Source organism: Plutella xylostella, chromosome 14, assembly GCF_932276165.1.
Source record: "Plutella xylostella chromosome 14, ilPluXylo3.1, whole genome shotgun sequence".
NCBI lineage: Eukaryota > Metazoa > Arthropoda > Insecta > Lepidoptera > Plutellidae > Plutella > Plutella xylostella.
The window spans coordinates 1,831,439-1,856,260 of NC_063994.1; the positions used below are offsets into that span (position 1 = coordinate 1,831,439).

Sequence of the window (24,822 nt, forward strand, 5' to 3'; positions counted from 1 at the left end):
ACCTATACCTAGATAACTAGGTAGCTACCTACTCTAGAACCTAACTAGTGTCTCTGTTGTGTGACGAAAATGGCACGCACTACATTGAGTGTTCCGCCAACAGGGGCGGTGCCAAGTTCCTGGTACTAGATCGTGGGTGCATTCGTCACTGTTCTCATTTAATCGGCCTATTTTGTAATTGGAATATTAGGAATTGGTTACGTAGGTATTTTGCGATAGGTTCAGTCGATATAGTGGGACCCCCCACAAGTACTTTTCGTCGAATGGAAGTAGGTAGTACCACAGAATAAAAACTAGTACCAGGTACAGAAGTCCATCTTCGCAATGGCTATCAAAGAAATATGACTCCATCCCATAAGCAATAAGATCTAATTTAGATCGCGCTCCAGCCGCACACGTTTTTATTTACTTACCTACCAATTTATTTTTGAGGGAATATGCGCCTTATTTCACTGGACTACGGTGCATAATAAGTTATACGTGGTTATACGCATTGAAAAAGAAGCCACCTTAGGGTTGCCTCAGCACCACAGACTACAACGTTTACTAAGCAACGGACTGAGTTTGTAAAAAGAATGTCATGATATTAAAACAAAATAATTTGAATTTAGAATACAAAGCTATTCCAAACGTATTTTCTATTGGAAATGACTAGTTGAAGCTACGGCAATTTCATAGTTAAAGACCTATTCATAGATCTATTATTTGAAGTAAAGGTAAAAGAAAGAGGTAGATAGGTACCTATATCTACCTAAAACATTTACTTCAGTCAAAAAATGATTTTTTTCTTCATAATGCGTGATAATATTGAGATGAAATTGATCATGATGTTCTGTTTTAGTTTAGTTGAGCACGAATCCCAATCAGCTCACATTTTATATTCGTTTCATTAATACATTTTGAAGGTAGTTGTGTCTGTAAATTTAATACTTTAACGAAAATAAATTGGAATAGACTTTGTTCAACATGGAGAAAAAAAGGGTTTGTAGTTCGGATTAATTTCATTTCAAATAAGGAACGTAGAAGAAATCAATAAAATACTTAGATTAGTTTTACTTGTCAGAATCTTTTGGTAATCTAAAAAAAAAAAAATTTGGATCACGATCCGTATTTAAGCAATTAAATACGGCACAGTATTTTTTTCTTTTTATTTCCATTTTTCTATTCATAAATTTTAATAAATACCTAAATACGACATTTATAAACTAGTACGAAATAGGAACAAATAGCGCGCGCGTGTATCGTCTTCCGCTTGCGGCAGCCGACTAGATTCGCCCCCTCGAGGCGGCAGGCGCCAAGCCGGCGCCTGCGCCGCCCACGCGCGGAGTGACACAGGCCAGTCATCTTATCATTCTTTCATTCATTATCATTCTTTTTTCGTTTTCGCTAGCTGTCGTAACCAAATGTCAAATCCAAACAAATTTTTTTTAGCGATAGTCGTTAACGTTTGTAGAATGGCTTTTGTCTAGGACTACTGGTAGTACACAGATATAGTATTAGAGGTAGTTAACCAACTACTACTACTATAGTAGGTAAACAGTCTGTTTTCTAACGTGTATAACTTTAATGGAAAACTTTGTTTTAAGGAGTGTGTCTTTAACAATAGTTAAAAAACGTATTTTATTGTGTATTTTTTTTTTTTTTTTTTTTAAAGATTTTATTATCACTCCACAGACTTTATGTCCGTGCCTTTTTGAGAGATCAATATATTGTGAGAGTTTGGTTGTTTTTTGTCTTCATCTTTTAACTACTCACTACTCAATGTGGAAGCTTATAATATATATATTTTATCTTTTATATATATATACCTATATATTATTAATAATTTTTTTTTTTTGCACTCCTGGAGGAAAATCTACACAGACACCTGGGAAGGGGACCCAGGTAGTGTCGGCCTTTAACCGACTAAAAACCCCCAGTTGTGCATTTCTTGTTTTTTTTTTTTTTTTTCTTTGTTTCACACAGTCACACTTACAATTATAATGGCAACAAACATTTGAAGGGTAGGGCCAGTGTCAGCTGTCTTCAGAGAACTTAACAGACGCCTGTCAGTGGCCACACACTCCTTTTGTCATCGCTGTTGTTTTGCCTGGTGTTAATGTGTGACAGTGTTCTTAAAACTATCTTAATTTTATTGGTTAGTTCTTATACAGATAATATTAATTCATGATATACTATACAATACCTACATATCAAAACTATACAATACATGCTATATACTATACATAACAAAACTATAAAATACATGCAATACGGTTTGGCCGTCAATATAAAATTAAAATCAAAATTCTCCTATTCCGCTCCATTTTGCGTTGCCAAAAGCCTTGATTGCTGGGCAACGACCTCTTTGTCCCGATTTTTTATTGCGATCTTTAGGTTGTACTCGAGGATCCGTTTCTTCGGTGCTGTTATTGCCGTTTTAGCGAGGTTGCCGATAGCGTCCTCGGTGTCATCCGCATAGTAGGTGCAGGCGGAGGTGTGCCTCGACAGCGCCACTACTGCGTGAGGTATGCTATCGTGCAACTTTATTTTATCTTTTGTTTTTATGATAATGACGGATTCGTACGTCAATCCCTGTGCTTCGTGTATGGTTAAGACGCGTGATCCCGTTCCTTCTCCAAACCCTTGGCTGGTCAGGGTCTCTTTTTCTTCCTGTGTATGCGTCAGGAATAGAGTGTTGGTTTGGGATTTTAGAATTGCTGCGTCTGTAAACCTTTTCAGCTGCAGGGATTGGATACGCGTTGTGGCTGCGTATATGCCTGAGTATACTTCTCTTAGGGCGTATGCAACATCCATGGGGTTTCTGTATGAGCACAACAGCTCCTGGGTGATGTTTGCTACCAGTGTTGGGCGACTGTACCTTAGTTCGAATAGGTTCTCTCTGTCTATGTACGGTAGCTGGTTGATGTCTCCGATTAGAGCAATATCACTGGCACGGGACAGGCGGGCGGCAATTACGATTGCCCCGAAATGGTTCATCAGGGCCTCGTCAATTATCAGGCGTTGGCATCCGACATGTTCTCTAAAGCCGTTTACTAGGACTGATGCCATCGTACGTACCCTAGTTCTAACCATGTCCCCGATCCTATGCGCTAGCCTGTTTCGTATATCGACGGCCGCCTCAGTTGTCGTGGTGATAATGGTGTCTTTGCTCACATCGAAGTTATTTACCACCCAGGTTGTCTTCCCACATCCAGGTACCCCGTTCACCCAAGCGATGGTGGGCATCGTCCAGCTATTCCAGGTAGCGTTAATGGTTTCCGCTTTTGCTAGGATTTTGTCCTCTAGCATAATCCTGGTACACTGAGCTACGACCACCATTTGGTTGTTGTGTGGGAGAGTGAGTTTCGGGATGTTGCGTTCCCAGGGCACGAATCCGCATTCCTCGCTATAAGCCGCCATATACGCTCCAGTCATTTTGCCTCTGAGGACTTGGCAACTACTGTTATCGTATATGCAGGCTTCGGCCTCCTCGAGTAAAACTTTTAGCCGGCTTTTTTTTAGATGAGTGTATTGACAGATAAAGCATAAAACTATTGCTTCTTTATCTGCGTGCGTTATAATAAAACAACTCAGTTTTTTTCAGTGTTTTTAAAATTTTGTTTGTTTTAATGAACGCTGCATTAATATTTTTTCGGTGCTGGCAACTCCACTTTCCATTTCCTGTCATGTCATTTTGACTTTTGTTAAACGTCAAGTCAAAATGGCGTCGCTTTGCTTGTGCACTTAGAAATTTCGATCATTTTGTGAATTCTAATCGTTTCTATGCTGGATTCTTGAATTCAAAACCAATATTGCATAGATTTGTAACCGAATTTTTCAGGTATGCTTCAGTTTTATTGTGTAGTTCTAATTTATACGGTTTTTTTATGCGTCAACAAACATTGTTGAAAACGCCGATCTTAATACGGCATTTCAACAATAAAGACCAACGCCGTGAAGAATCGGTGGTGTTATGAATCATAATTTAGTTTTGATTGTTATAAATGTCTAGAATCACTGGATGTAGATGACGAGGAATCTTGCAGTGTGGCGCTCATAAAATGCTAATGCAACGTCAAGCATATTGGTTGTGTGTAACAAAATAGAATTCCTTCAGCAAAATAATGTAATTCACACTCGTCTGCGTGTTACTGTAATATGCACTACGTGTACCAGACTAGCCTTTAGTCTAGCAATAAAGAGAATTAAATTTAGTCTATATGGTATTCTATTCATTGTTTGTTTTTATAATTTCAGGTTTCTTGGTCGCGATGGCGATGCCAAACAATTACAAACCTAACCCTGCCATGTCGATGCCGAGCCCTCAAAGCAATCCGCGTTTGTATTCTTTCTTGTTTAAATTTAATATTAACTCTTTATTTGACGAGTTTCAGATTTTTCCAGAAGAACATAGTATGCTGTAGTGTATTACCTATTGATATATACTGTCTGCTGCTAGTCTGACTGGCCAATCCTTTCACCATGCTTACATGACAATGGCATATCCTTTAATCATTTTTCTTTCTGGAATAAATTGTGGATATGATATCCTTGGGAAAGGCCTACATCCAGCAGTTGACTGCTATAGGCTGAAGAAGAAGATGACATCCTTGAACAGGTGTTCAGTAGTGGCTGGTTGAGAAATCCCAATGTTACCATTCCTTAGGAAATTTGAGGCCTATGTCCAGCAGTTTGATTCCGAGATGATGTGATAGTGTCTAAAAACCAATCTAAAAGATGATGAAGAGGTCTATGTCCTGAAGTTTACAGCAACAGTTAATGTTTGTAGATTTATTTTCGTTAAGTAAAGACCTTTTGCATGATTTAGAAGCAACCAAAATTTTCCACATTGTGTTTTAATAATGAAATTATTTCAGCATCTTTCTGTGATACAATGTCTTTAATTAATCCATTATGCCACCCATTTTGAAATCAAGCAGATTTTAAAGTTATAGAACTTTGCAGCAGAATGATTGTTTTAATGTAATGATTACTTTATTTGTATTTTGAGCAGCTATTATTAGAATAGCCTTAGATACTAACTTGATTAACCAGCCATAGTTGGTGTATGCCTCGCTTGCCGGGCTACAAGACCTAGATGACATGTTCTTTGTAATGCCAACTTACAACTACGCAAAAGCCTCTTAGCATGTATCCAAACAATTCTGCTTTGTTTCCAAACTTTATTTCGCATATTATAACCTGTTTTGTTATGTTGTTTACATATCCTATTTTTCTTTTGTTGTTTTATTTGATGTTTTGTTTTGTTGACAACAGACTACATGGTAGCAGGACCCCCAATGACTTACGGTATGGTAAAAGGTAATGAACCAAGATGAATTACAATTATTTTTTTCAAAATTATGTTCTCACCACCATTTTTCGGCCTTAGGTTTATTCTTTGGGGTATTAAATGTTAATCACGCAAAATTTCGTTTTCGATCACAAGCAATCACCGTCATCTACACACCACTGTTTTCTTTTTGTTGTTTCTCTTCTCATTTGTTTTCTTTATTATTTATCCTCTTTAATTTCACTTGAGCTTACTACCCTTTATTCTTTGCTAGTACTGACCAACTAACAACCAATAACAACTACAGTACGACCTAGTTGACGCATTACTTTCGTTTGCTTCCCCCCTTCCCGTCCCCTTATGCTTTTTTGTTTTTTCTTTCATTGCATTGCCGGCGCTGCTTGGCTTGAAGGCGGTATGAATGCCCCGCACCATAACCAGCAGTATCAGTACGGGTACGGGTCGCCCGCCCCGGGCCAGTACTGGGGGCAGCATGTGACGCCGGCGGCTCGTTTCGGTGCAGAGGGCGGGAGGCGCGCGGCGGCGGGCGCGGCGGGCGCCGGGGGCGGCAAGGACGACAAGACGAGCCCGTTCGTGACCACGCTGCACTCGCACCCGGCCTTCCAGCCGCAGAAGATCGGGAAGCTCCCGGCTGGGGTGAGTGCGAGAAGCGGTTTAGATCAGTATATGTAATTCAATTCGTAAAATTCAGCCAAAAGTAGTAGGCAACGGAGATGTACCTTGAATACTGAAGATGGGACATTTTACTGAAAGGAGACCTTCATTTTGCAGTGCAGGATACCTCGTATTTGTAAATTTACCTCAGCACCTACCCTTTGGCTGGTTTTACAGTCACGCTGATTATGTCAGCGCTGACGCTTCATAGAAATTATCTGCCTTAACGATCAGCATGACTGAAATGAAATACCAGCCTAAGGTACACACTACACACGACGTTCTTACTATAACTATGAATGTATATTACTACTCGCCCAAAACTATTTACATTTGTTTTATTTTATTTATTTAAATAAGGAACACCAGCAGTTAACACAACAGACATAAAAGTAAATTTTACATACTATCAATTTCGTTTGGATACATTTGGAAAATGTACCTATGCCTATCTGAAATTAACTTATCACAAATAACCCCCGCTCCCCGCAGGGCGCCGGGCTGCCCAAGCCGCCGAAGCCTCCAGAGAAGCCGCTCATGCCCTACATGAGGTACTCGCGCCGCGTCTGGGACAGCGTCAAGGTAAACGACCACTTTTACTGTTACACTTAAGGTAAGTTTTTCAATATCATCATTCGTCCGTAACCTAACACGCCTGGATTGTAGGGGCCTCTATAAAAAAGCGCTACAACACTGTCCTCAGCATTCTCATTCTTTGTTCTTTCATCCTTCTACAGCCACTCTCTGTCTAAGGTCGTGGGCTTAGTGGACCATGGGGCGTCCCAGGCTATGTCTGCCTGTGCGTGATCTCCACTCGAGAACTCATCTACAACACCCGTCATCGAGTTTACGGCATACATAGCAGGCTAATTGCCACTCGAGATTTAATTTTTTTCAATACCTAGTTATAGATCTAAGTTATGGGACGAATTATATTGATTGGAGCGCCTACATTGACGAATAGTGACGGTCAACTGCGCGCCAATGGCGCCATTCATCTTCATTATGACGCATTGTCCTGTAACAACAGTGGTTAGAAACATACTTATGATGTATTATAAATTCTTATCTCCAGGCAGAGCACCCTGACCTCAAGCTGTGGGAGATCGGGCGCATCATCGGCGGCATGTGGCGCGACCTGCCCGAGACCGAGAAGGCCGTGTTTGTCGACGAGTATGAGGCGGAGAAGGTATGATTTTGTAGAAAAAAAACTGAGAAAGTACAAGAGATAGAAGATTTCAAGTCTGTTTTTTAATCTTAGATACTAATTTAATTGACAGATTCTGGACGGTTCATGAATAGTTGATTATCTCGCGATTAAGTGACAATTGACTGTTGATGAACCGTTCAGAATAGGTAGGTCAATTTAGTATCTGAGTTTAAAAAACAGACCACAGCTTAAAATCAGTTACTGGTACGGTTATTTTGGAAATATGAGCCTTTTATGACGTACTATGTGGCCTTAAATAATTCCATAACAGGGCGAGAGAGAGACCTATGTCTTGAAGACGGAAACTTGTTTTGGTGATTTTGTATTGAGGTGAAATCACAAATTGAGTCAATTCACACTCCAGGGGTTATTAAACACTGCAAAACTACAACATTAAATATTAATAATGTAACTTATTTCAACTCAGGCGCAGTACACAGAAATGTTGAAAACATACCAAGCCTCTCCGGCGTACGTACAATGGCTGGCTTACAAGTCCAGAGGTATATAACATATACATAGGCATTTATGTATTCACCGGGTCCTATGTGTATCATACCACCTCACATGCTTGGTAACACGGGTTGTAAATTACAAAAATATTGGATGCTGATTGAATTGAGACCTTGTGTACTGTTGAAAAGGTTGTATTTCCTCTGTTTTATTCAATGACATTGGAAATTATGCTTTATTACCAGTGTTTAAGGTTGAAATTGATTCGGTGGTGCTAGTGTATGTCTCCATTTGTGTTAACACGCTATATGCATCATGGAAACATTCACATAATTATTTTGACATAATATACAGGATACAATGAATTTGAAGCCACTGTATATTCTAAAGCACACAGGAATTCCCATGTACAGTGGCCTGCGCCTAAAAGTATGCAGGCACGGTCCGCACAGTGATGCCATCTAGTATAAACCTTGTAACTACAACGTATTGGACGTGTGTTTTGATAAGTGCATGTTGTTGTTCTATAAGTAAGAGTGTTTGAGCAGTACGATATTGTTAGTATTCGCTGTTTTTACTACTGTGTATATTAGGTAGTTAATTTCTTACAATTTCGTCATAGTGACTGTGGCGTAGTTGTTAAGGCGTGGCGCGGCGGTGCCGCATGAGTTATTACGAATTTGTTGATACTTACTTCGCATCCTGTTATTGTTTTTTGTGACTTTAAAGATCATAATATGATAGAAGTTTCCTTTACTTTCTTTTTTTAATTTTTTTAATTCGATTAAGGGTTTGTTACTATTTAAAAAACTAAATTAAAATTGATTGTTAATCAATAACACACTTGATGGGATCAATAATCTACAATAGTTAGTAGCAGTCAGGTGCAATGTAGAGGACGACTAACTAAAACTTGCTTCTTTTTATTTATTGAGTTGTTCTCATAAGATTGAGGCTAGAACTATATATTATTATTATAATATATTAAGTATATGTGATCATGAATCCCAAAGTTCTTTGAGACAATACAACACTTGCGTTCCACTCAACGTTTTATAAATCGCTTTGGCTTCTAAATATTACTTATCGGTGCTTACTACTGATATCAAGAATGTTAAAAGTCATTTAAAAATAAAAACCAATAGTTTTACTATTTAGTGGAGGACTTGAACACAGGGACCTCATGCCGCCGCATCAATTCATGAATGCTTAACCACTCAGACTATCACCGACCATGATAGCGTTCTCGAAATATGCTATCATTATGCTGTTATTATTACCGCCACCGCCCCGTAACTTATATTTACAAGCTGGTTACTAGATGGCATTACTGTTTCCAATTCGCCTGATTACTTTTAGGCGCAGGCCACCGTACACTCTAAATTTGGTATTTAAGTTATCCTGTTGGTTGGCTAAGGGTATTGAAAATAATTTATCCAAAACTACGGCATAACCTATGCCCAATGAGATGTCAGCGTCTCTGAGTATCCTGACCAATCGCATCGCGTGCGGAGATATGCGGGTATATTTTCAAGCTCATTTATGATTGGTCTAAATCAACGCCGTCTAGCGCACCTACGTTGAACTGCTTGGTCTAATTCACATTTTTCTTTTGACAAATACCCTTAGCCAGCCACCCCAATTGTGACTAACCAAGCACCATGGAATAATTGTAATTTTGTTCCCCACATGCACCGTCACGTAATGTAAATTGTTGCACCATTCCCGGGCGCGTACCCTAACGCAGTCGGAGTATGAAAAGAGTTTGAAGACGTACCACAATTCGCCGGCTTACCTCGCCTATATCGCGGCGAAAAATAAGACTGTCGGTAAGACGAAGATACGAAAAGTGCATGCTGGTTAGATTATGTTTTTTGGCTTATTAACACTTTATTTGGTACCTTAAATTCGTAAAATATAAAGAATGCTTCAATGTATTTCTGAATAAACGTTAAAATCTTTTCAAGAATAACATAGGATTACTCCAATATTGAAACTTTTCGTAAATGTTGGTAATGTTTCGAAAGATTTCATCCCCATTCGACGAGCTTAGTCTAGGTATACTATGTATGTATTACTTAACATTGTGTATAATTCTTTGCATGTTTGTGTTTTGTTTTATCATAACTGAAAGTGAAATATCTTTATATCCTAAAACTAACCATTTAAGCCAGGGATTTGTTTATGGTTTGCTAATGGGTTGGGTGTTAACTGTAATTCTTATGCATGTTAGTGTGTAATTGTTTCGAAATTCCTTCTAAGATGATGATGACTGGTACCTAATACTGTCAGGACTCATTAATTAAGCTCACCCTAAGCCTAGTTTTAGATCGATCTTGTTTCCAAATTATGTACTTTTATAGTTGTTATACTTATGCTAATAAATACACAGTCACAGTATTGCATTGTTATGGACTTAATGACGCATTCTATTTACCATAATTGTGTAGATTTTGAATTATAGTAGTTTTATACTGACATGAACAATAAACATTGGCTTTGGGTGAGCTTGCACCGATTCATAAATTATCTGTAAATTAACATGAATTTTATGCCACAGTGGGTAACCTAGAAGAAGAGACTACTAACAAGAAGGGAAGCGCTCAGAAGGAGCAGCAACAGGACAGAAGAATCGACATCCAACCAGCCGAGGACGAAGAAGGTAAAGAGACTCCTTTACATTTTACTACCTGGAAATTTCTTGGTAAAAAGTAGCATATAGCACTCATGAAGTGGATTTATAATATGTAGTGATAGATTTTTTTTAAATTTTTGGGTACCTAGTGGTAGATGGGAAATGGGAAGCAGCCAAGACGCCAAGTTTTAGCTAACTCGTACGACGTAGAAAAAAGTGGTATAGTAAGCCGAAAGAGCTCGTTGGGTTATTTTGAACGGCGTGAGTGCTCACTCTATTTTGGATTACAACATCACTAACTTTACCAACATATCTGTAATTATAACCCCCTTGTTCATAGTTATCGAACTGTTTTGTTCCTCTGTTCTGTCCCTTTTTGACAGGGGCAAAACAGCCCAATAGCTAAAACAACAACTATAAGGGGCAACTCCATAAGGTGTCAATACTTCAATATAATCCCTATCCTTGTTTCTCTACAGACCAAGACGACGGCCTGTCAGTGAAGCACATCGCCTACGCTCGCTACCTGCGCAACCACCGCCTCGTGAACGAGATCTTCTCCGACACGGCCGTGCCCGACGTGCGCAGCGTGGTCACCACGGCCCGGATGCACGTGCGTACACCACTATAGCTGACCAATCTGACCATGCCCCCGTCCACTAGAGCTGACCGCCGCCCAGTCGACGAGAGACTAGGCTCTAGAGCTGACCGCCGACGAGTGAACGAGAGACTAGGCTCTATAGCTGACCGCCGTGCGTACACCCCCGCCCACTAGAGCTGACCCCGAGTGCACGAGGTCTTCGGAGACACGGCCGTGCCCGAGCAGCGTGGTCACCACGGCCCGGATGCACGTGCGTACACCCCCGTCCACTAGAGCTGACCACGACTGCACGAGTTGACGAGAGACTAGGCTCTAGAGCTGACCGCCGCCGAGTGAACGAGATACTAGGCTCTAGAACTGACCGCCGCCGAGTGAACGAGAGACTAGGCTCTAGAGCTGACCGCCGCCAAGTCAACGAGAGACTAGGCTCTAGAGCTGACCGCCGCCGAGTGAACGAGAGACTAGGCTCTAGAGCTGACCGCCGCCGAGTGAACGAGATACTAGGCTCTAGAGCTGACCACCGTCACGAGTCAACGAGAGACTAGGCTCTACAGCTGACCACCGTCACGAGTCAATGAGGTCTCCGGAGACACGGCCGTGCCCGACGTGCGCAGCGTGGTCACCACGGCCCGGATGCACGTGCGTACACCCCCGCCCACTAGAGCTGACCCCGAGTGGACCAGATCTTCAGAGATAAGAGATTAGAGCTGACTGTAATTCAAACTGGCAAGTGGCAGTGGACCGGCCACACATTTGATATAATAATGCCGAATGATAAAAGAACAACTTTGTGGTAAAAGTATGCAGTTACTAGCCAATCTGTTTAGCGTTAGTGGCTGACTACCCAGAATACAGCAGACCTACGGGTTTGAATTCTACAATCTGAACGGATATTCGTGTTTTAATTTTTATTTGTATCCAGGAAGCCCTGGTTTTACACATACGTATGCTTTTGAGCTGCAGGCAAAGGTTAGTTTATTTATACTAGCACTAAATAAACCCCTCTACCACTACTAATGTTAACCCTAACTTCATCTAACCCTCAGATCCTGAAGAAACAAGTGCAGTCGCTAACAATACATCAGAAGAAGCTGAATTTTAAATCAATCATGACCAGTCTATTAGATACTGGTGTATCAACGCATTGCCAAAAAGGCTACAAGCTCAGCAAATGCTGAACCCTGCCGCTTCAACTAACTTACCTTAGCTCACTATCCACAGATCCTGAAGAAGCAAGTCCAGTCGCTGACGATGCACCAGAAGAAGCTGGAGGACGAGCTGCAGCAGATCGAGGAGAAGTTCGACGCCAAGAAGCGCAAGTTCGTCGAGAGCAGCGACGCTTTCCAGGAGGAGCTTAAGAAGGTAATTAAATCTAAAGTCTGTTTTTTAATATGAGATACTAAATTTACAGATTTTATTGTCGCTATCTATTGTGTATTATATAATATTTTTTGTGTTATATAATATTTTTTGTGATTTTCGGAACCCGGATAGAGTGAAACTTTAGGATTTTTTAAAAAATAAACTAGAAGAGATAGAAACTTCGGAGTTTTACTAAAGTGTTTAAAATAACGAAAACTATAAGATTTAGCAAAATAACCGAGATGACACCAAAATAGGGTTCATAAAACACTGCGCGGCCGCGGGAAAATGGCAGCATAAATATCATTGAAGTTTAGCATGTAGTAATCTGACACCCTTTTTATCCCTGAATTCCCACAGAAATAACCCGTAATTATTTTATTTTTTTAGCATTGCAAGCCGGCAGTGGACGAGGAAACCTTCAACCGTATGGTGGAGCGAGCCGTGGAGCAGATGCGCCGCGGCCTCGCCCCCGCGCCCCTCGTACCGCCCACCACGCTGCCCAAGGCCGAGGTATCTCTCTCTCTCTCTCTCTCTCTCTCTCTCTGTCTATACTAGCGCCGTGGAGCAGATGCGCCGCGGCCTCGCCCCCGCGCCTCTTGTACCACCCACCACGCTGCCCAAGGCCGAGGTATCTCTCTCTCTCTCTCTCTCTCTCTCTCTGTCTATACACTGCGCCGTGGAGCAGATGCGCCGCGGCCTCGCCCCCGCTCCCCTCGTACCACCAACCACGCTGCCCAAGGCCGAGGTATCTCTCTCTCTCTCTCTCTCTCTCTCTCTGTCTATACACTATACGCCGTGGAGCAGATGCGCCGCGGCCTCGCCCCCGCGCCCCTCGTACCGCCCACCACGCTGCCCAAGGCCGAGGTATCTCTCTCTCTCTCTCTCTCTGTCTATACACTATACGCCGTGGAGCAGATGCGCCGCGGCCTCGCCCCCGCGCCTGTAGTACCACCCACTACGCTGCCCAAGGCCGAGGTATCTCTCTCTCTCTCTCTCTCTCTCTGTCTATACACTAGCGCCGTGGAGCAGATGCGCCGCGGCCTCGCCCCCGCGCCCCTCGTACCACCCACCACGCTGCCCAAGGCCGAGGTATCTCTCCCTCTCTCTCTCTCTCTCTCTCTCTCTCTCTCTGTCTATACACTATGCGCCGCGGCCTCGCCCCCGCGCCCCTCGTACCACCCACCACGCTGCCCAAGGCCGAGGTATCTCTCCCTCTCTCTCTCTCTCTCTCTCTCTCTCTCTCTCTGTCTATACACTATGCGCCGCGGCCTCGCCCCCGCGCCCCTCGTACCACCCACCACGCTGCCCAAGGCCGAGGTATCTCTCTCTCTTACACAGACATATTGAGAATCTTTGTCTCCCCCTAGCGTACCTATATGAATGATTTGAGCTCCGTGCCGATAGTACCACCCACTACACTGCCTGAGGCTGAGGTATAGATAGATCTACGTCTCTCTTAGACCCGTACACAATACTGCAACTTGGTGTGATACAAAAGCGTGCAATACGCGCGACATCACGACTTCGATATGTATGTAACCACCAATGTTTGACCATATTCTAGCAAATATCTAATAATCTTTATCTTTATAGTTTTCAAATCCTTTAGGAATGTACCTAATGCGACGGAAAGAAATGCTATTGTCGTAGCGACAACTAATTTTCTACTTTTTGTTTGGATCCCTATTAAAGAGCGATGCCACACGCCTGACACGCCCGTTGTATGTGTGTTGCGTTAGCGCTGCGTTGACTGAACATTGACGATTTTTCGTTTTACGTATAAATCTGATCAGCCACACGACCCGTTGAAGTGAAGGACGATTCGTATGGCATCGCTCTTAGGCAGTATAAGAGTTTATCAGACAATAAGTCTGGAAACCTATCTTAATCAATCCCTATCTCTCAACAGCCAATGGAGACCGAACCTCTGAAGCTGGCGGGCAGCGGGCCGGCGCCGCCCACGCAGGTGGACGCGGTGTCCACGTCCGAGGTGAAGCCGGAGGGGCCCGCCACCGAGCTCCGGGGGGGGGAGGCGCCCGGGGGGGAGGGGGGTAAGGCATTACAGCTGTTTGAACTGGAATACGGAGAAAACAGCCGCAGATTTTTAGGATACGACGTCGCAAAGAAATCTAATGCCTAGGATTATAGAACGCGCTTTAGTTACAGCACCATATTTATCGAGGATCGCGATATAGTGCTTTTACTACGACGTTTATCGACGTCGATAAACTCGTTTAAAGCGTTTCTAGTCACAGCGGTGTATTTATCGCGAATAACGCGATATAAAAGGTATTTTTGGAACGTTTATCTACGTCGATAAACTCGTTTAAAGCGCTTTCTAGTCACAGCAGTGTATTTGTCGCGAATCACGATATTAAAAGTGTTTTTGGAACGTTTATCTACATCGATAGACGAACCCATGCAGCGGTGACAGGCGAAACTGAGACTAGTACAATAATCACAGCGCCGTATTTACCGCGAATCGCGATATAGTGCTTTTACTACGACGTTTATCGACGTCGATAAACTCGTTTAAAGCGCTTTCTAGTCACAGCAGTGTATTTACCACGAAACGCGATATAAAGCGTTGTTTAGGACGTTTATCGACGTCGATAAACGGACCCGTGCAGCGAAGACAGTAGGGATTAAGTGTTTATGAACGGGTTATCGACGTCGATAAACTCGTTTAAACCCGCGAAACGCGATATAAAGCGTTGTTTAGGACGTTTATCTATGTCGATAACGGACCCGTGCGGCGGGGACAGGAGGTTTTGAGTAGTCGATAGTAAAAACGGGAAAAAAGACCAATAGACACCTCGGCTGTCCAATTTCAAAACACAGTAACAGCCAAGAGACAAAATGTTCAGGAGAGCCAAAAAACGTTTTTGTCCCTTCATTTCAATGCCCTGGTAAAACTATGATACATATCTAAACGAATGTAAGCTTAAAAGAACCGGCAGAACCTAGGCTTTACATACAATACTATTTCATTTAAATATGACTAATATTGTTGCTGTAATGCACAAAAGAAAACACTAACTAGGTTTTAAATGGTTTTCTCACCCTAAAACCGCCCTCACTGACCATTTTATAACCTAGTAAGAGCCATTATTGTGTAATTTAAGACAAGTAAAGTATATTGAAATTGCAATAATAACGTAATAACTTATATGTTTTTTTATTTTTTTATATGTTTTGGATCCTTCACATAATATAAATCAAATTTTGCAGCACTTTTACACGACCGCACTAAGTAATAGCTGAAATACCGGAATATTTTTAAGTTTTATCTAAATGAACCAAATCGCCATATTAAGAAGACATGTCTGACACGAACATTATTTATGGCTGCCTTAAATTAGACAATATTTCCTAAATTTTGAGCTAAAATTAGTTTACAATGTTTGAGTTTTTTTGGTTTATGCAAAATAGGGCTAGTAGAAAGGTTCTGACGAGAAAGGTCTCTATGGCTTTTATAAAGAAGACAAAATTTCCTTATGTTCTACTTTTAATTCACCTCTCTAGGTCTCATTGGTTCAATGATACAGTTACTGAAATATCTGATATTTTTTCGAAAAAAGTGTTTGTAATAATGTATGCCATTTATGACTTACTAAAATTAACGGGCAAAAATTGACCTTTGCTGACCATTTCAAAACCTAGTATGCGCCATTGACAATTTTAAAACCTAGTAAGTCATTTTCACTTACTGTGTTTTAAAATGGTTGGTGGCTCTTACTGTGTTTTAAAATGGTTTTCGTGGCATTTTTGATTTCGCAGGGTGGAGTTACTAGGTTTTTAGAAATTTTATTTTCGTTTCTAAGCCGTTTTTTGATATTCTGACAATGCAGGAATGTGCGGAATTGCCTAAAGTAATGTATAAATCAAAGACCCGTTTTTTTTAAAAGTTGGCGCTTACTGTGTTTTGAAATTGGACAGCCGCTGTAGACAATATAACAAAACGCGTTTCTCGCTTTTGCAACCTACAACCCGGTAGACATCGCTATAAGCGACAAGCCCTCGTCTGGAGCTGGCGGGCAGCGGGCCGGCGCCGCCCACGCAGGTGGACGCGGTGTCCACGTCCGAGGTGAAGCCGGAGGGGCCCGCCACCGAGCTCCGGGGGGGGAGGCGCCCGGGGGGGAGGGGGGTAAGGCATTACAGCTGTTTGAACTGGAATACGGAGAAAACAGCCGCAGATTCTTAGATGAGGAAATGAGATTTCCATAGCCGGGTATTTATCGCGCATAGTGACGTTCATCTACGTCGATAACAGACCCATGCTGTGGGGACAGTAGGGATTGAGGGTTTTGATATAGAAACCTGTATCTGTCAAAATTAGCAGAGGCGGTAATGCCGGAAAGAAGCAAAAATGTTGCACCAATATTTTACGCTTACGAAAATTCAGTCAGTTTATGCCACCCATCTCACCGTGTATTATTTACCAGGTCCCGCCAAGGAGTTAAAGCCAGCACCGCCAGTGACTGCGGCCGCCCCCGCCCCGGCCCCCGCAGCCGCCCCCGCCGCCGCCCCGCCCGCCGCGCCGCTGCCGCCGCCGCCGACTGACCCAGCCGCTCACCCACCACGTAAGTCATGACGTTCAGCCCTCGTCATCAACCACTACTGGACATAGGCCTCTCCCAAAGAGCTCCACAGAATATACATTTTATTTTATATTAGATTATTTCAAGGGCCTTAAAGCTGAGCGTCCACTGCTGGCTAAACTAAGTTAGTTCGCATAGTTGAGACAGTTTTTCATACATGTTCGTCCACCGAAAACTATGCACTATGTATGAAATACTGGCTCAACTATGCGAACTAACTTAGTTTAGCTCGCAGTGGAAATTCGGCGTAAGAATCTGTCGATCAAACGTCATAGGGCTCATGCTAGATTTTACAAAGTATAATATAAATGCATGTCTGTCCACAGCCATGATGATGCCGCCCACGCCGGGAGCGCCGGGGCTGCCGCCGCCGCCCCACGCTGGACCGCCGCCCCCAGGTTAGCGCCCCTACTATTATTTTTTTAAGAATCGTAGTGCGAGTTCACTGTTGTAGAAGTGAAAAGTAACGCACGGTCAAAATGCCATTGAATTAGGGTTTACATAAATGACTACTGAAACAAAGCGACGTGTCTATGAGACAAAAACGCGGAAGAAATCACTGTTTATACCGAAAGGATGTAACTCAGTACGTCATACCTAATAATTTTTGCTTTATTTTAAATTAACGAAATTAAATCCACCCCTACCTTTGAAGTTGTTCTGGATGGGCCTCTGAATCACCTCAATTCCGCTTACTGTATCACTTTTGCAACAACCATATAAACAAACTCAATACTTACAGGAGCCCCGGGCGCGCCCGCCGCGGGCTACCCGCCGGCGCCCTACGGCGCGCGGTACTACGGCGGCTACGGGGCGGGGTTCCCGCCCGCCGCGCCCTACCAGTACTACCCGCCCGCCCCCGAGCACTACGCGCCGCCGCCTGCCGCTGACAAGCGTTAGTATACCTACACTATAGTGTGACCGTTAGTGCTGGGCGAGACGGAGGGAGAGAATCGGCTACTGCGCTCTGTCACGTCTCTACCTCTGTCTCTTTGACGCTCGTGGCGGCCTCGCCCCGTACCTCGTTATAGATAAAGATACAATTTTTTTTAACACACTGACAAGAAATAAAATACAGGAAAAATAAATACACAACAGAGAATAACAAAAAAAGGTTGCCGTCCAGAGCATCAAAAAGGCACCAACTTAGCATGTGCGGTAGATTATTATAATTAGGCCTCAGCACTGGTTTTCAGCTGGCCCTTTTAAGGTGACCACAGTCACGCACATCATTTGATTGTGAATGAATGTAATCCCCAAAGGAGTACCTGGTCAGAGGGGACTCGCAATCACTTGTGATAGGTCGCGAGCCGTATCGCCGTACTAGAATTAGTAGTGTAGGTTTCTTAACAGGTAGCCTGTTAGCAGGGTTTGCTCAACGTTCCAGAAGCACATAATATGCTATTGCTCTCTTATCGTAGCTGTGTACAAGATTCATCAGTTACCACACTAAAGTCAAAATTTAACAAAAGCATTTTATTTTCAGCCGCGGAGGAGCCACCGGAGAAGAAGGAGGCCGAATGATGTTCGCCTAAACGCGTCGTCAAACGACGGCGCAAGTCATCGGCTAAGGACGCGCAGTAAACGACGCTCAGTGCACTATCTATGTTGATGTAACAACGTTATTGTTCCGCTTTGGTACTGAGAAACTTGGAAAAGCATGGTGGTAAAGCAGGCGACCTATCTCGTTAAGAGTTGCTCACTTACCTGACAACTCTCTCAGAACAAGCTTACATGTGTTGGGGTCCACCAACCCGCACTAGGCCCGCGTGGTGGACTAGGCCTGGAAGGAGACCCGTACCACAGCAGTCGGGGACGTGATGGGTTGTGATGATGATAATGATGATGATGACTACTTTACATGCTCATCCTAAGCAAGAAACAATGATATCTATATCCATCCGCATTTGAGCAAACCTATTAAGAGGGAACAATAAAGTGTTAAGCAAATAGATAGAACGAGTGTTGGCGCATCCTTAGGCGATGACTAAAAGACTTTATGAAGTGGTGGTGGATAAAACGGACCTTTGATCTAAGAATTTAAGAAGTGTTTGCAACTTTTATAATATTAGAAACAAAATTGAATAACTTTCACTGAGGATGATAGTGGCTAATTTGATAAAGTTTTGCTTTTTGTGTTGTTTTAGAATATATGGGATATAGTGTAGAAAAACAATAATCTGGATAATACATTTATTTGTAAGTGTAGATACTACATTTAAATACTGATTGTAATAAGTGAATTATAATTAGGTACATAAATGACTTAGATTACATGCTAATTCCATATTAAATATGTTAAAACATTAATTATAATAAGCATACCTTTTAGTATGATAATATAATCTAAGGAAACACAATTTGTCATGTTTTTTATTTATTACTTCAAACATTGCACTGATATGGTTTTTTGCACAGAAATATTTAAAACATCACATTCAGAGAAAATTCTAAGGGAGACTTGCAAAATGTCAACTCTTTTTTAAAATACAACAGATAAGCCCAGTTTCTCATATGATGCCAATCACAGCACTGGATATTATACTTAAGCCCTGCTTAAGTTCAGACAGTCATTCTAATGTTGTGAAACCGAATATACATGAGTTGCTTCTAAGTGCAAGTTGCCCAAAAAGTAAACATGTATAAACTAGCCTCATTTCCTTAATGAGGCTATTTGTATTTAAAATACACACACTAAACACCAAGATATCGTAAAATTACTACCCATTCAAAGGAAAAGTGGTAGCTGACTACACAATGTTCATATTTTTCATATCAACTTATTCTATTCTGTATCTTTATCACACTCTCAACAACACCAATTAACTAGTATCATGATTATGATATATTAATAATGTTATTTTGATCATACCATTCGTCACACACAATACAAATTACCCTTTAAGCAAATCCACAGTCGCAAACCACACCTTTCCTCAAAAATACTATGTACAAGAGCTAGAAATGTGCTAACTCAGTCATAAAATCTTTTTAAACACAATAATATAAGTGTGAACAAGAGTTCTGATCTGCTTTTAGTCATTCCTCCAACCAAAGGTTGTCTTGAAGGCAGCGATTTTATCGATAAGGCCCCCTATTGTATTGTTCCAACACTGTATTTGTGTGATTATAAAACACAAATAGTATTGAAATTGATAAAGTTATGACTCAGTTTGCACGTTTGTAACACCTCAATCAATTAAAAATATATTGCCTAGATGCAGAAAGGGACTTTAAGGTAATGTCGGCATTAAATCTTTCTGTCCATATACTGACAAAGCATGGCAGTAACACATTTCAAGGTCGACATTAGCTTAAAGTCCTTTCTGCAACTCAGGGAAAGTCTTACCCTAAGGGCTATATTTCACCGGGACACCATGGCGGCTTAACCAGGCGCCGCTACCAACAAAATGTATAGAGCTCTACGGAGAGTTACTCACCTGATGTGCATTTGGTTGCGCACATACTCTATACAGTTTGTTGGTAGCGGCGACTGGTTGCGCCGCATGGTGTCCCGGTGAAATATAGCCCTAACCGTAAATAAAGTCTGTTTTTTAATCTTAGATACTAATTTGACAGATTCTGAACGGTTCACCAACAGTCGATTGTCCCGCGATTATGTAGCGTATCGTTTTATTGGTGGGACAATCGAATGTTGATGAACCATTGAGAATCTGTCAATTTATTATCTGAGATTAAAAAACAGACTTTAGCTAAGCTAAAATACACGACTTATCTATCATCATTGTCGTGGATGCGGTTGCTGTTCCTGCCGAACTGCGCGATCACAGGCCGCCCGCTCAGGATCGTGCCGTTCACCTCGTCCATGGCTTGGATGCAGGTCTCCTCGTCTGTAATAGTTAGTATAGTTTGTGCGTAAGTATAATTATTGTGGGAACTTTGGTGTAACAAGCCCTCCCGAACGACGTATGAAGAGTAATTTATAATTATGTGTACGGCGCACCCTGGTCAGTAACTGGCTTTCACAAAGGTGACAAATCCTATATGATGTAGTTTTTGTCACCCACACGGTCAGAAGAGTTTTTTTTTTCATATTTTGTTTGCCAACATGCAATCGGTTTAATATGACCATAAGCAGTTCATTTCATGGTTTATGATTGGCTTTGCAGGCATACCCTCCCATTGTCAGGTTGCCTTCTAATGTATTATTGGTCTATGTTATCCCAGATATTTTTCCTTTTTAGTCTTCTGGTGGGTACCTACATTACTGGTAAGGTCAGTGGCCAGTTTGTTTGGGTGATTTACAATCCTGTCTCGGTAGGTTCTTGTAAGTTTTGCAACCTCCTCTCTCACGGTAGGCATTTTCAAATATTCATGCACCTCATCCATTCTGGTGAACCAGGGTGCATTTACTATGGCTTTGAGTACTCCGTTTTGAAATCTTTGTAGGATTTCAATATTTTTTTGGCTTGCTGTTCCCCACAGTTGAATACCATAGGTCCACACGGGTTTCAAGACTGTTTTGTTAAGAGAAGTCAGTCTCCTTCAGTGGTAGAAGAGAAATCATTAAATTTTGTATGTAGGAACCTATTACTATTATCACTTATGCTACTTTTAAACTCAGAATTCCCACAAGAAAGACTTTTAACCTTTGCGGGAAATGCTAGGTAACTTATCACTAAACTAAGTTTTTTTTTCACTACTGTACATCTAATTAATATAATAACATTAGCCTAATAATAAATAAGACACTATGTTACAAACTAAGTTACAACTTGATAATTTTATTATTATTTTGGTGTACAAAAAAGAGTATTCTATTTGTCTATTTATAAAGATTTATAACTTACTTTGAAAGGACACAAAGGCCTGCCCCCGCATGCGGCCGGATAGCAGCCGCACGTCGATGGGCCCACCGTTGTCTTGTATGAACTGGTTGAACAGCAGGGACACTTGCCCGACCGATACCGACGGGGCTATGTTCTTCAAGTAGAGTACCTGGAAAATTTTGATGTTTTTAAGTTGTTAACAGCATGTTTAGTGAATACTTTTTTGCATAAACATATTTGAATAAGTGAGGGTATGTTAGGTGTGCAGTGCATATAATTTATTAATATTTTTGCAGAGCATCTATATCCCATTCCACAGGGAAAGACGTCTGATACAAACAAAAACTATCCTTATTGGAATGTAATAAGGGTTCTGTCAGATGTCTTTCCCCGTGGAATAGGATATACATTTTAATGCAAAAAATAAGGCAGAAAAATTATAAAATACCTTTGAAGGTATCCCAGGTTCATAGTCTTTGAATCTGTCAATTTTTCTTATATCATCCACATGCATTTTGGTTCCCTCCAACAGTCTTTCCTCTGCAGCATTAACCGGCATCACAATGTCCACCGCTTGGTACTCTGCCTCTGCATTGTGGTTTTGTTCCTTAGATACTGGTTCAAGACGGAGGATTTTGTTATCTTTGACTGTGTACATAGTTGGCTTTTTGGGCCCGATTACAGCATCTTTATTTGTGCATTTTTCTGCTTGTTTCTGTGGCAATTCTTTGACATCCCACAAGCTCCCGGGCCTTGGGCTCTCATGTCTAGGCTCATTAGGGAAGGCAATTAGTCTCCCTTGCGCCAGCATCCTTTCTTTTCTTCTCTCCAAGTGCCTCAATATCTTTCTTCTTTTGTTTACGGGAAGGATGTCATCTGATTTGAGGTGGCCATACAAGTCATTTTCCAATTCTTGCAAACTGTTCATCGGATGCCCTTCAGGATAAGTTTTGTACAAGACTGATTGAAATTTGTCTTCAACTTTATTACCAGCATTGCTGGAGGTGCTGGGTTGTTCATTGTCTCCATTTTTACTGAAAAAATAATATTAACAATATAATTATAGTTTGGGTGCTTTCAAGAGATTATTATTATAAAGATACAGCAGAATAAAAATGCCTCAAGTTGATGTGATGATGAAGAGAAAGTTACTGTAAAATACTGAATAACAAACAGCATTGTGTGATGTATCACTTCATCACAAACATTACCTGTCCTCATCGTCTAGACTGTTGCTAATCTTTGAGTAAATATTTTCCAATCTAGACTTCAGAACCGCCGATTCCATCAGTCGTTTACCAGCAAGGCCCGCTTCGTACTCACGAAAAAGTTTCACCTCTTCGTCTGTGAGGCCACACTTTTTCAACCATTGTAGGTGTTCATTTAACTCCTCATCCCTCTTGAAATCATCAAAAGAGGACATTCCCTGCTTAGTTATAGGCAATACTTCTGACGAACTCTCAAACGCTTTGGGAAATTGGTCCATCGCTGGAGGATCCATGTTTGTGCAGCTCCTACCTCCGTGAATATAACGGTGACTGGATAATAATATGTAAAGATACAAGTAGTCTGTTCTATAGAGCACACAAATTTCGAGTTATAAATTCAGTAATAAATTCTATTTTGAAAATTATTGAGATTTTAAGCTTGGCTTCTCTATGAATTTTGGTAATGACAGAAAGTACAGAAAATAAATATTGAGGAACAGTTAAAAGTAATCTGTGTGTATTTTATGTACCTTCGTCCATGGAAGTAAAATAAGTACTTTTGTACGTTACTTATTACTTCCATGCCTTCGTCAGAATAATAAAAAACATTACCCTCCCTCCTCCTGAGCCCTCCTCCTTCGGCAGTCAGGTAAAAACAGCAAACTACAGTGAAACTATAAAGTCCTGAAATTAAATGAGGGCACTGCTATCTTTCATGTAGCAACCCTATATAGCGAAACATATCTGACTTTGATACTTGAAATTTTGCCTGTGAACTTCCTACCTATTTACGTATTTTAAAAACAACTTACCACCCACAAAAAAGCTCTTATACAAGCTAGAAGGTGTTAATATGAATTAATATGAAGGCTAATAGTGAAACCAATAAATATTTATTTAGATAACATTATTACAACTGTATAAAAAAACTGGATCTGTCGACGAAGGGCACACATATAGTAAAGACATCAATTTTACTTTTTGGACGGCCAGTTCTGTTTCTTCCAGGAGTTAGAAATATTCCATATTTTGCCCTCTTTGGCACGCTGGTCCGATACAACTATAAAATAAAATAAATAATATTTTTGAGTTACACACAATGCCCCCCAAATTCACACAATGTGAATTTAGTAAGTAAAAAAAAATATATCTTCAAGTATCAAAATGTTAAGGTTTGACTCAACCGAAACCAGATGAAACCTACAATCAGTGGTATGTAAACAATGTTCGATTTGGGCTCTAAACCTAGGTTTATCAATAAATGAAGCATTGGTACTAATAAAAAATGAGTTATTACAATTTGTACAATGTTACATACCCGTCATAGACGCTTTACGAGCGTAAACATCCTCCAAATTCGACAAAATGTGTCCAGCTTGATGTTCCGCTAAACATTGTATAAAAACTCGATAAATAACTTCCCTAGCTTGACTACGAATATTTTTCTTCATTTTCCTAATTGAAATCATGCGTAAATAGTTGCTTTTATCTTGATTATCCCTTATAATTAATAAGAAAATTCAAATAACAGCCAACCACCAATTGCCATAAACAATGAAAAAATTAAATCCGATTATGAAAACAAACTTCTTACTGACAGCAGAAATGATACAAAAAAATTATGGGGTGTAATAAAAAATAAAGTCAAAGTCAAAGTCAAAGTCAAAATTTTTTATTCATCGTACAAATATAAAATTTTCTGATGAACGTCAATTTTTACAAATTACTCTCCGTTCGGATAAGGGGGGGCTCTTTCTGTCTAAGGAGAAGAACGGAGGCAAGAAACTCCTGAGCCATCTTTTCAAAAAAAAGACTTAAAACTAGTTGGTATACAATAGGTACTTATAAGCTTAATAATGATTATTATAATAATATGAGCAGAGCTAACTACTTAACACAGCCATGCATTAACGTCCTCTAAGTAATCATCAATTTTATAATAAGCTTTTTTACAGAGTTTCTCTTTAATGTAACACTTAAACTTATTCTCTGGCATTTGAGCAACTTCT

General features: G+C 41.0%; 2 protein-coding genes across 4 annotated transcripts; one reads left to right on the plus strand and one right to left on the minus strand.

The window, feature by feature from the left end:
- Positions 1–3,684: 3,684 nt before the first annotated feature.
- LOC105380975 (SWI/SNF-related matrix-associated actin-dependent regulator of chromatin subfamily E member 1) lies at positions 3,685–19,175 on the plus strand. 3 transcript variants are annotated; one of them, XM_048625353.1, is made up of 16 exons: positions 3,685–3,823; positions 4,240–4,320; positions 5,260–5,304; positions 5,688–5,932; positions 6,443–6,532; positions 7,026–7,139; positions 7,588–7,663; positions 10,174–10,275; positions 10,728–10,861; positions 12,071–12,211; positions 12,602–12,724; positions 14,124–14,265; positions 16,660–16,797; positions 17,142–17,213; positions 17,558–17,710; positions 18,302–19,175. In XM_048625353.1, the coding sequence occupies exons 2-16, from the start codon at positions 4,254–4,256 to the stop codon at positions 18,337–18,339; spliced, it is 1,680 nt and encodes a 559-aa protein (XP_048481310.1). In that variant the 5' UTR covers positions 3,685–3,823; positions 4,240–4,253; the 3' UTR covers positions 18,340–19,175. The 3 variants fall into 3 exon arrangements, with proteins under 3 accessions (XP_048481310.1, XP_048481309.1, XP_048481311.1); XM_048625352.1 differs by lacking the exon at positions 7,588–7,663 and adding an exon at positions 9,361–9,442; XM_048625354.1 differs by lacking the exon at positions 7,588–7,663 and adding an exon at positions 9,361–9,442 and having other exon boundaries at positions 5,799–5,932.
- LOC105380938 (RNA-binding protein 41) lies at positions 18,995–23,299 on the minus strand. The gene is made up of 4 exons (XM_011550553.3): positions 22,817–23,299; positions 22,054–22,639; positions 21,627–21,774; positions 18,995–20,666 (listed from the first exon to the last, which is right to left on the minus strand). Exons 1-4 carry the CDS (start codon positions 23,104–23,106, stop codon positions 20,548–20,550), a joined length of 1,143 nt encoding a protein of 380 aa, XP_011548855.3. The 5' UTR covers positions 23,107–23,299; the 3' UTR covers positions 18,995–20,547.
- Positions 23,300–24,822: the final 1,523 nt, after the last annotated feature.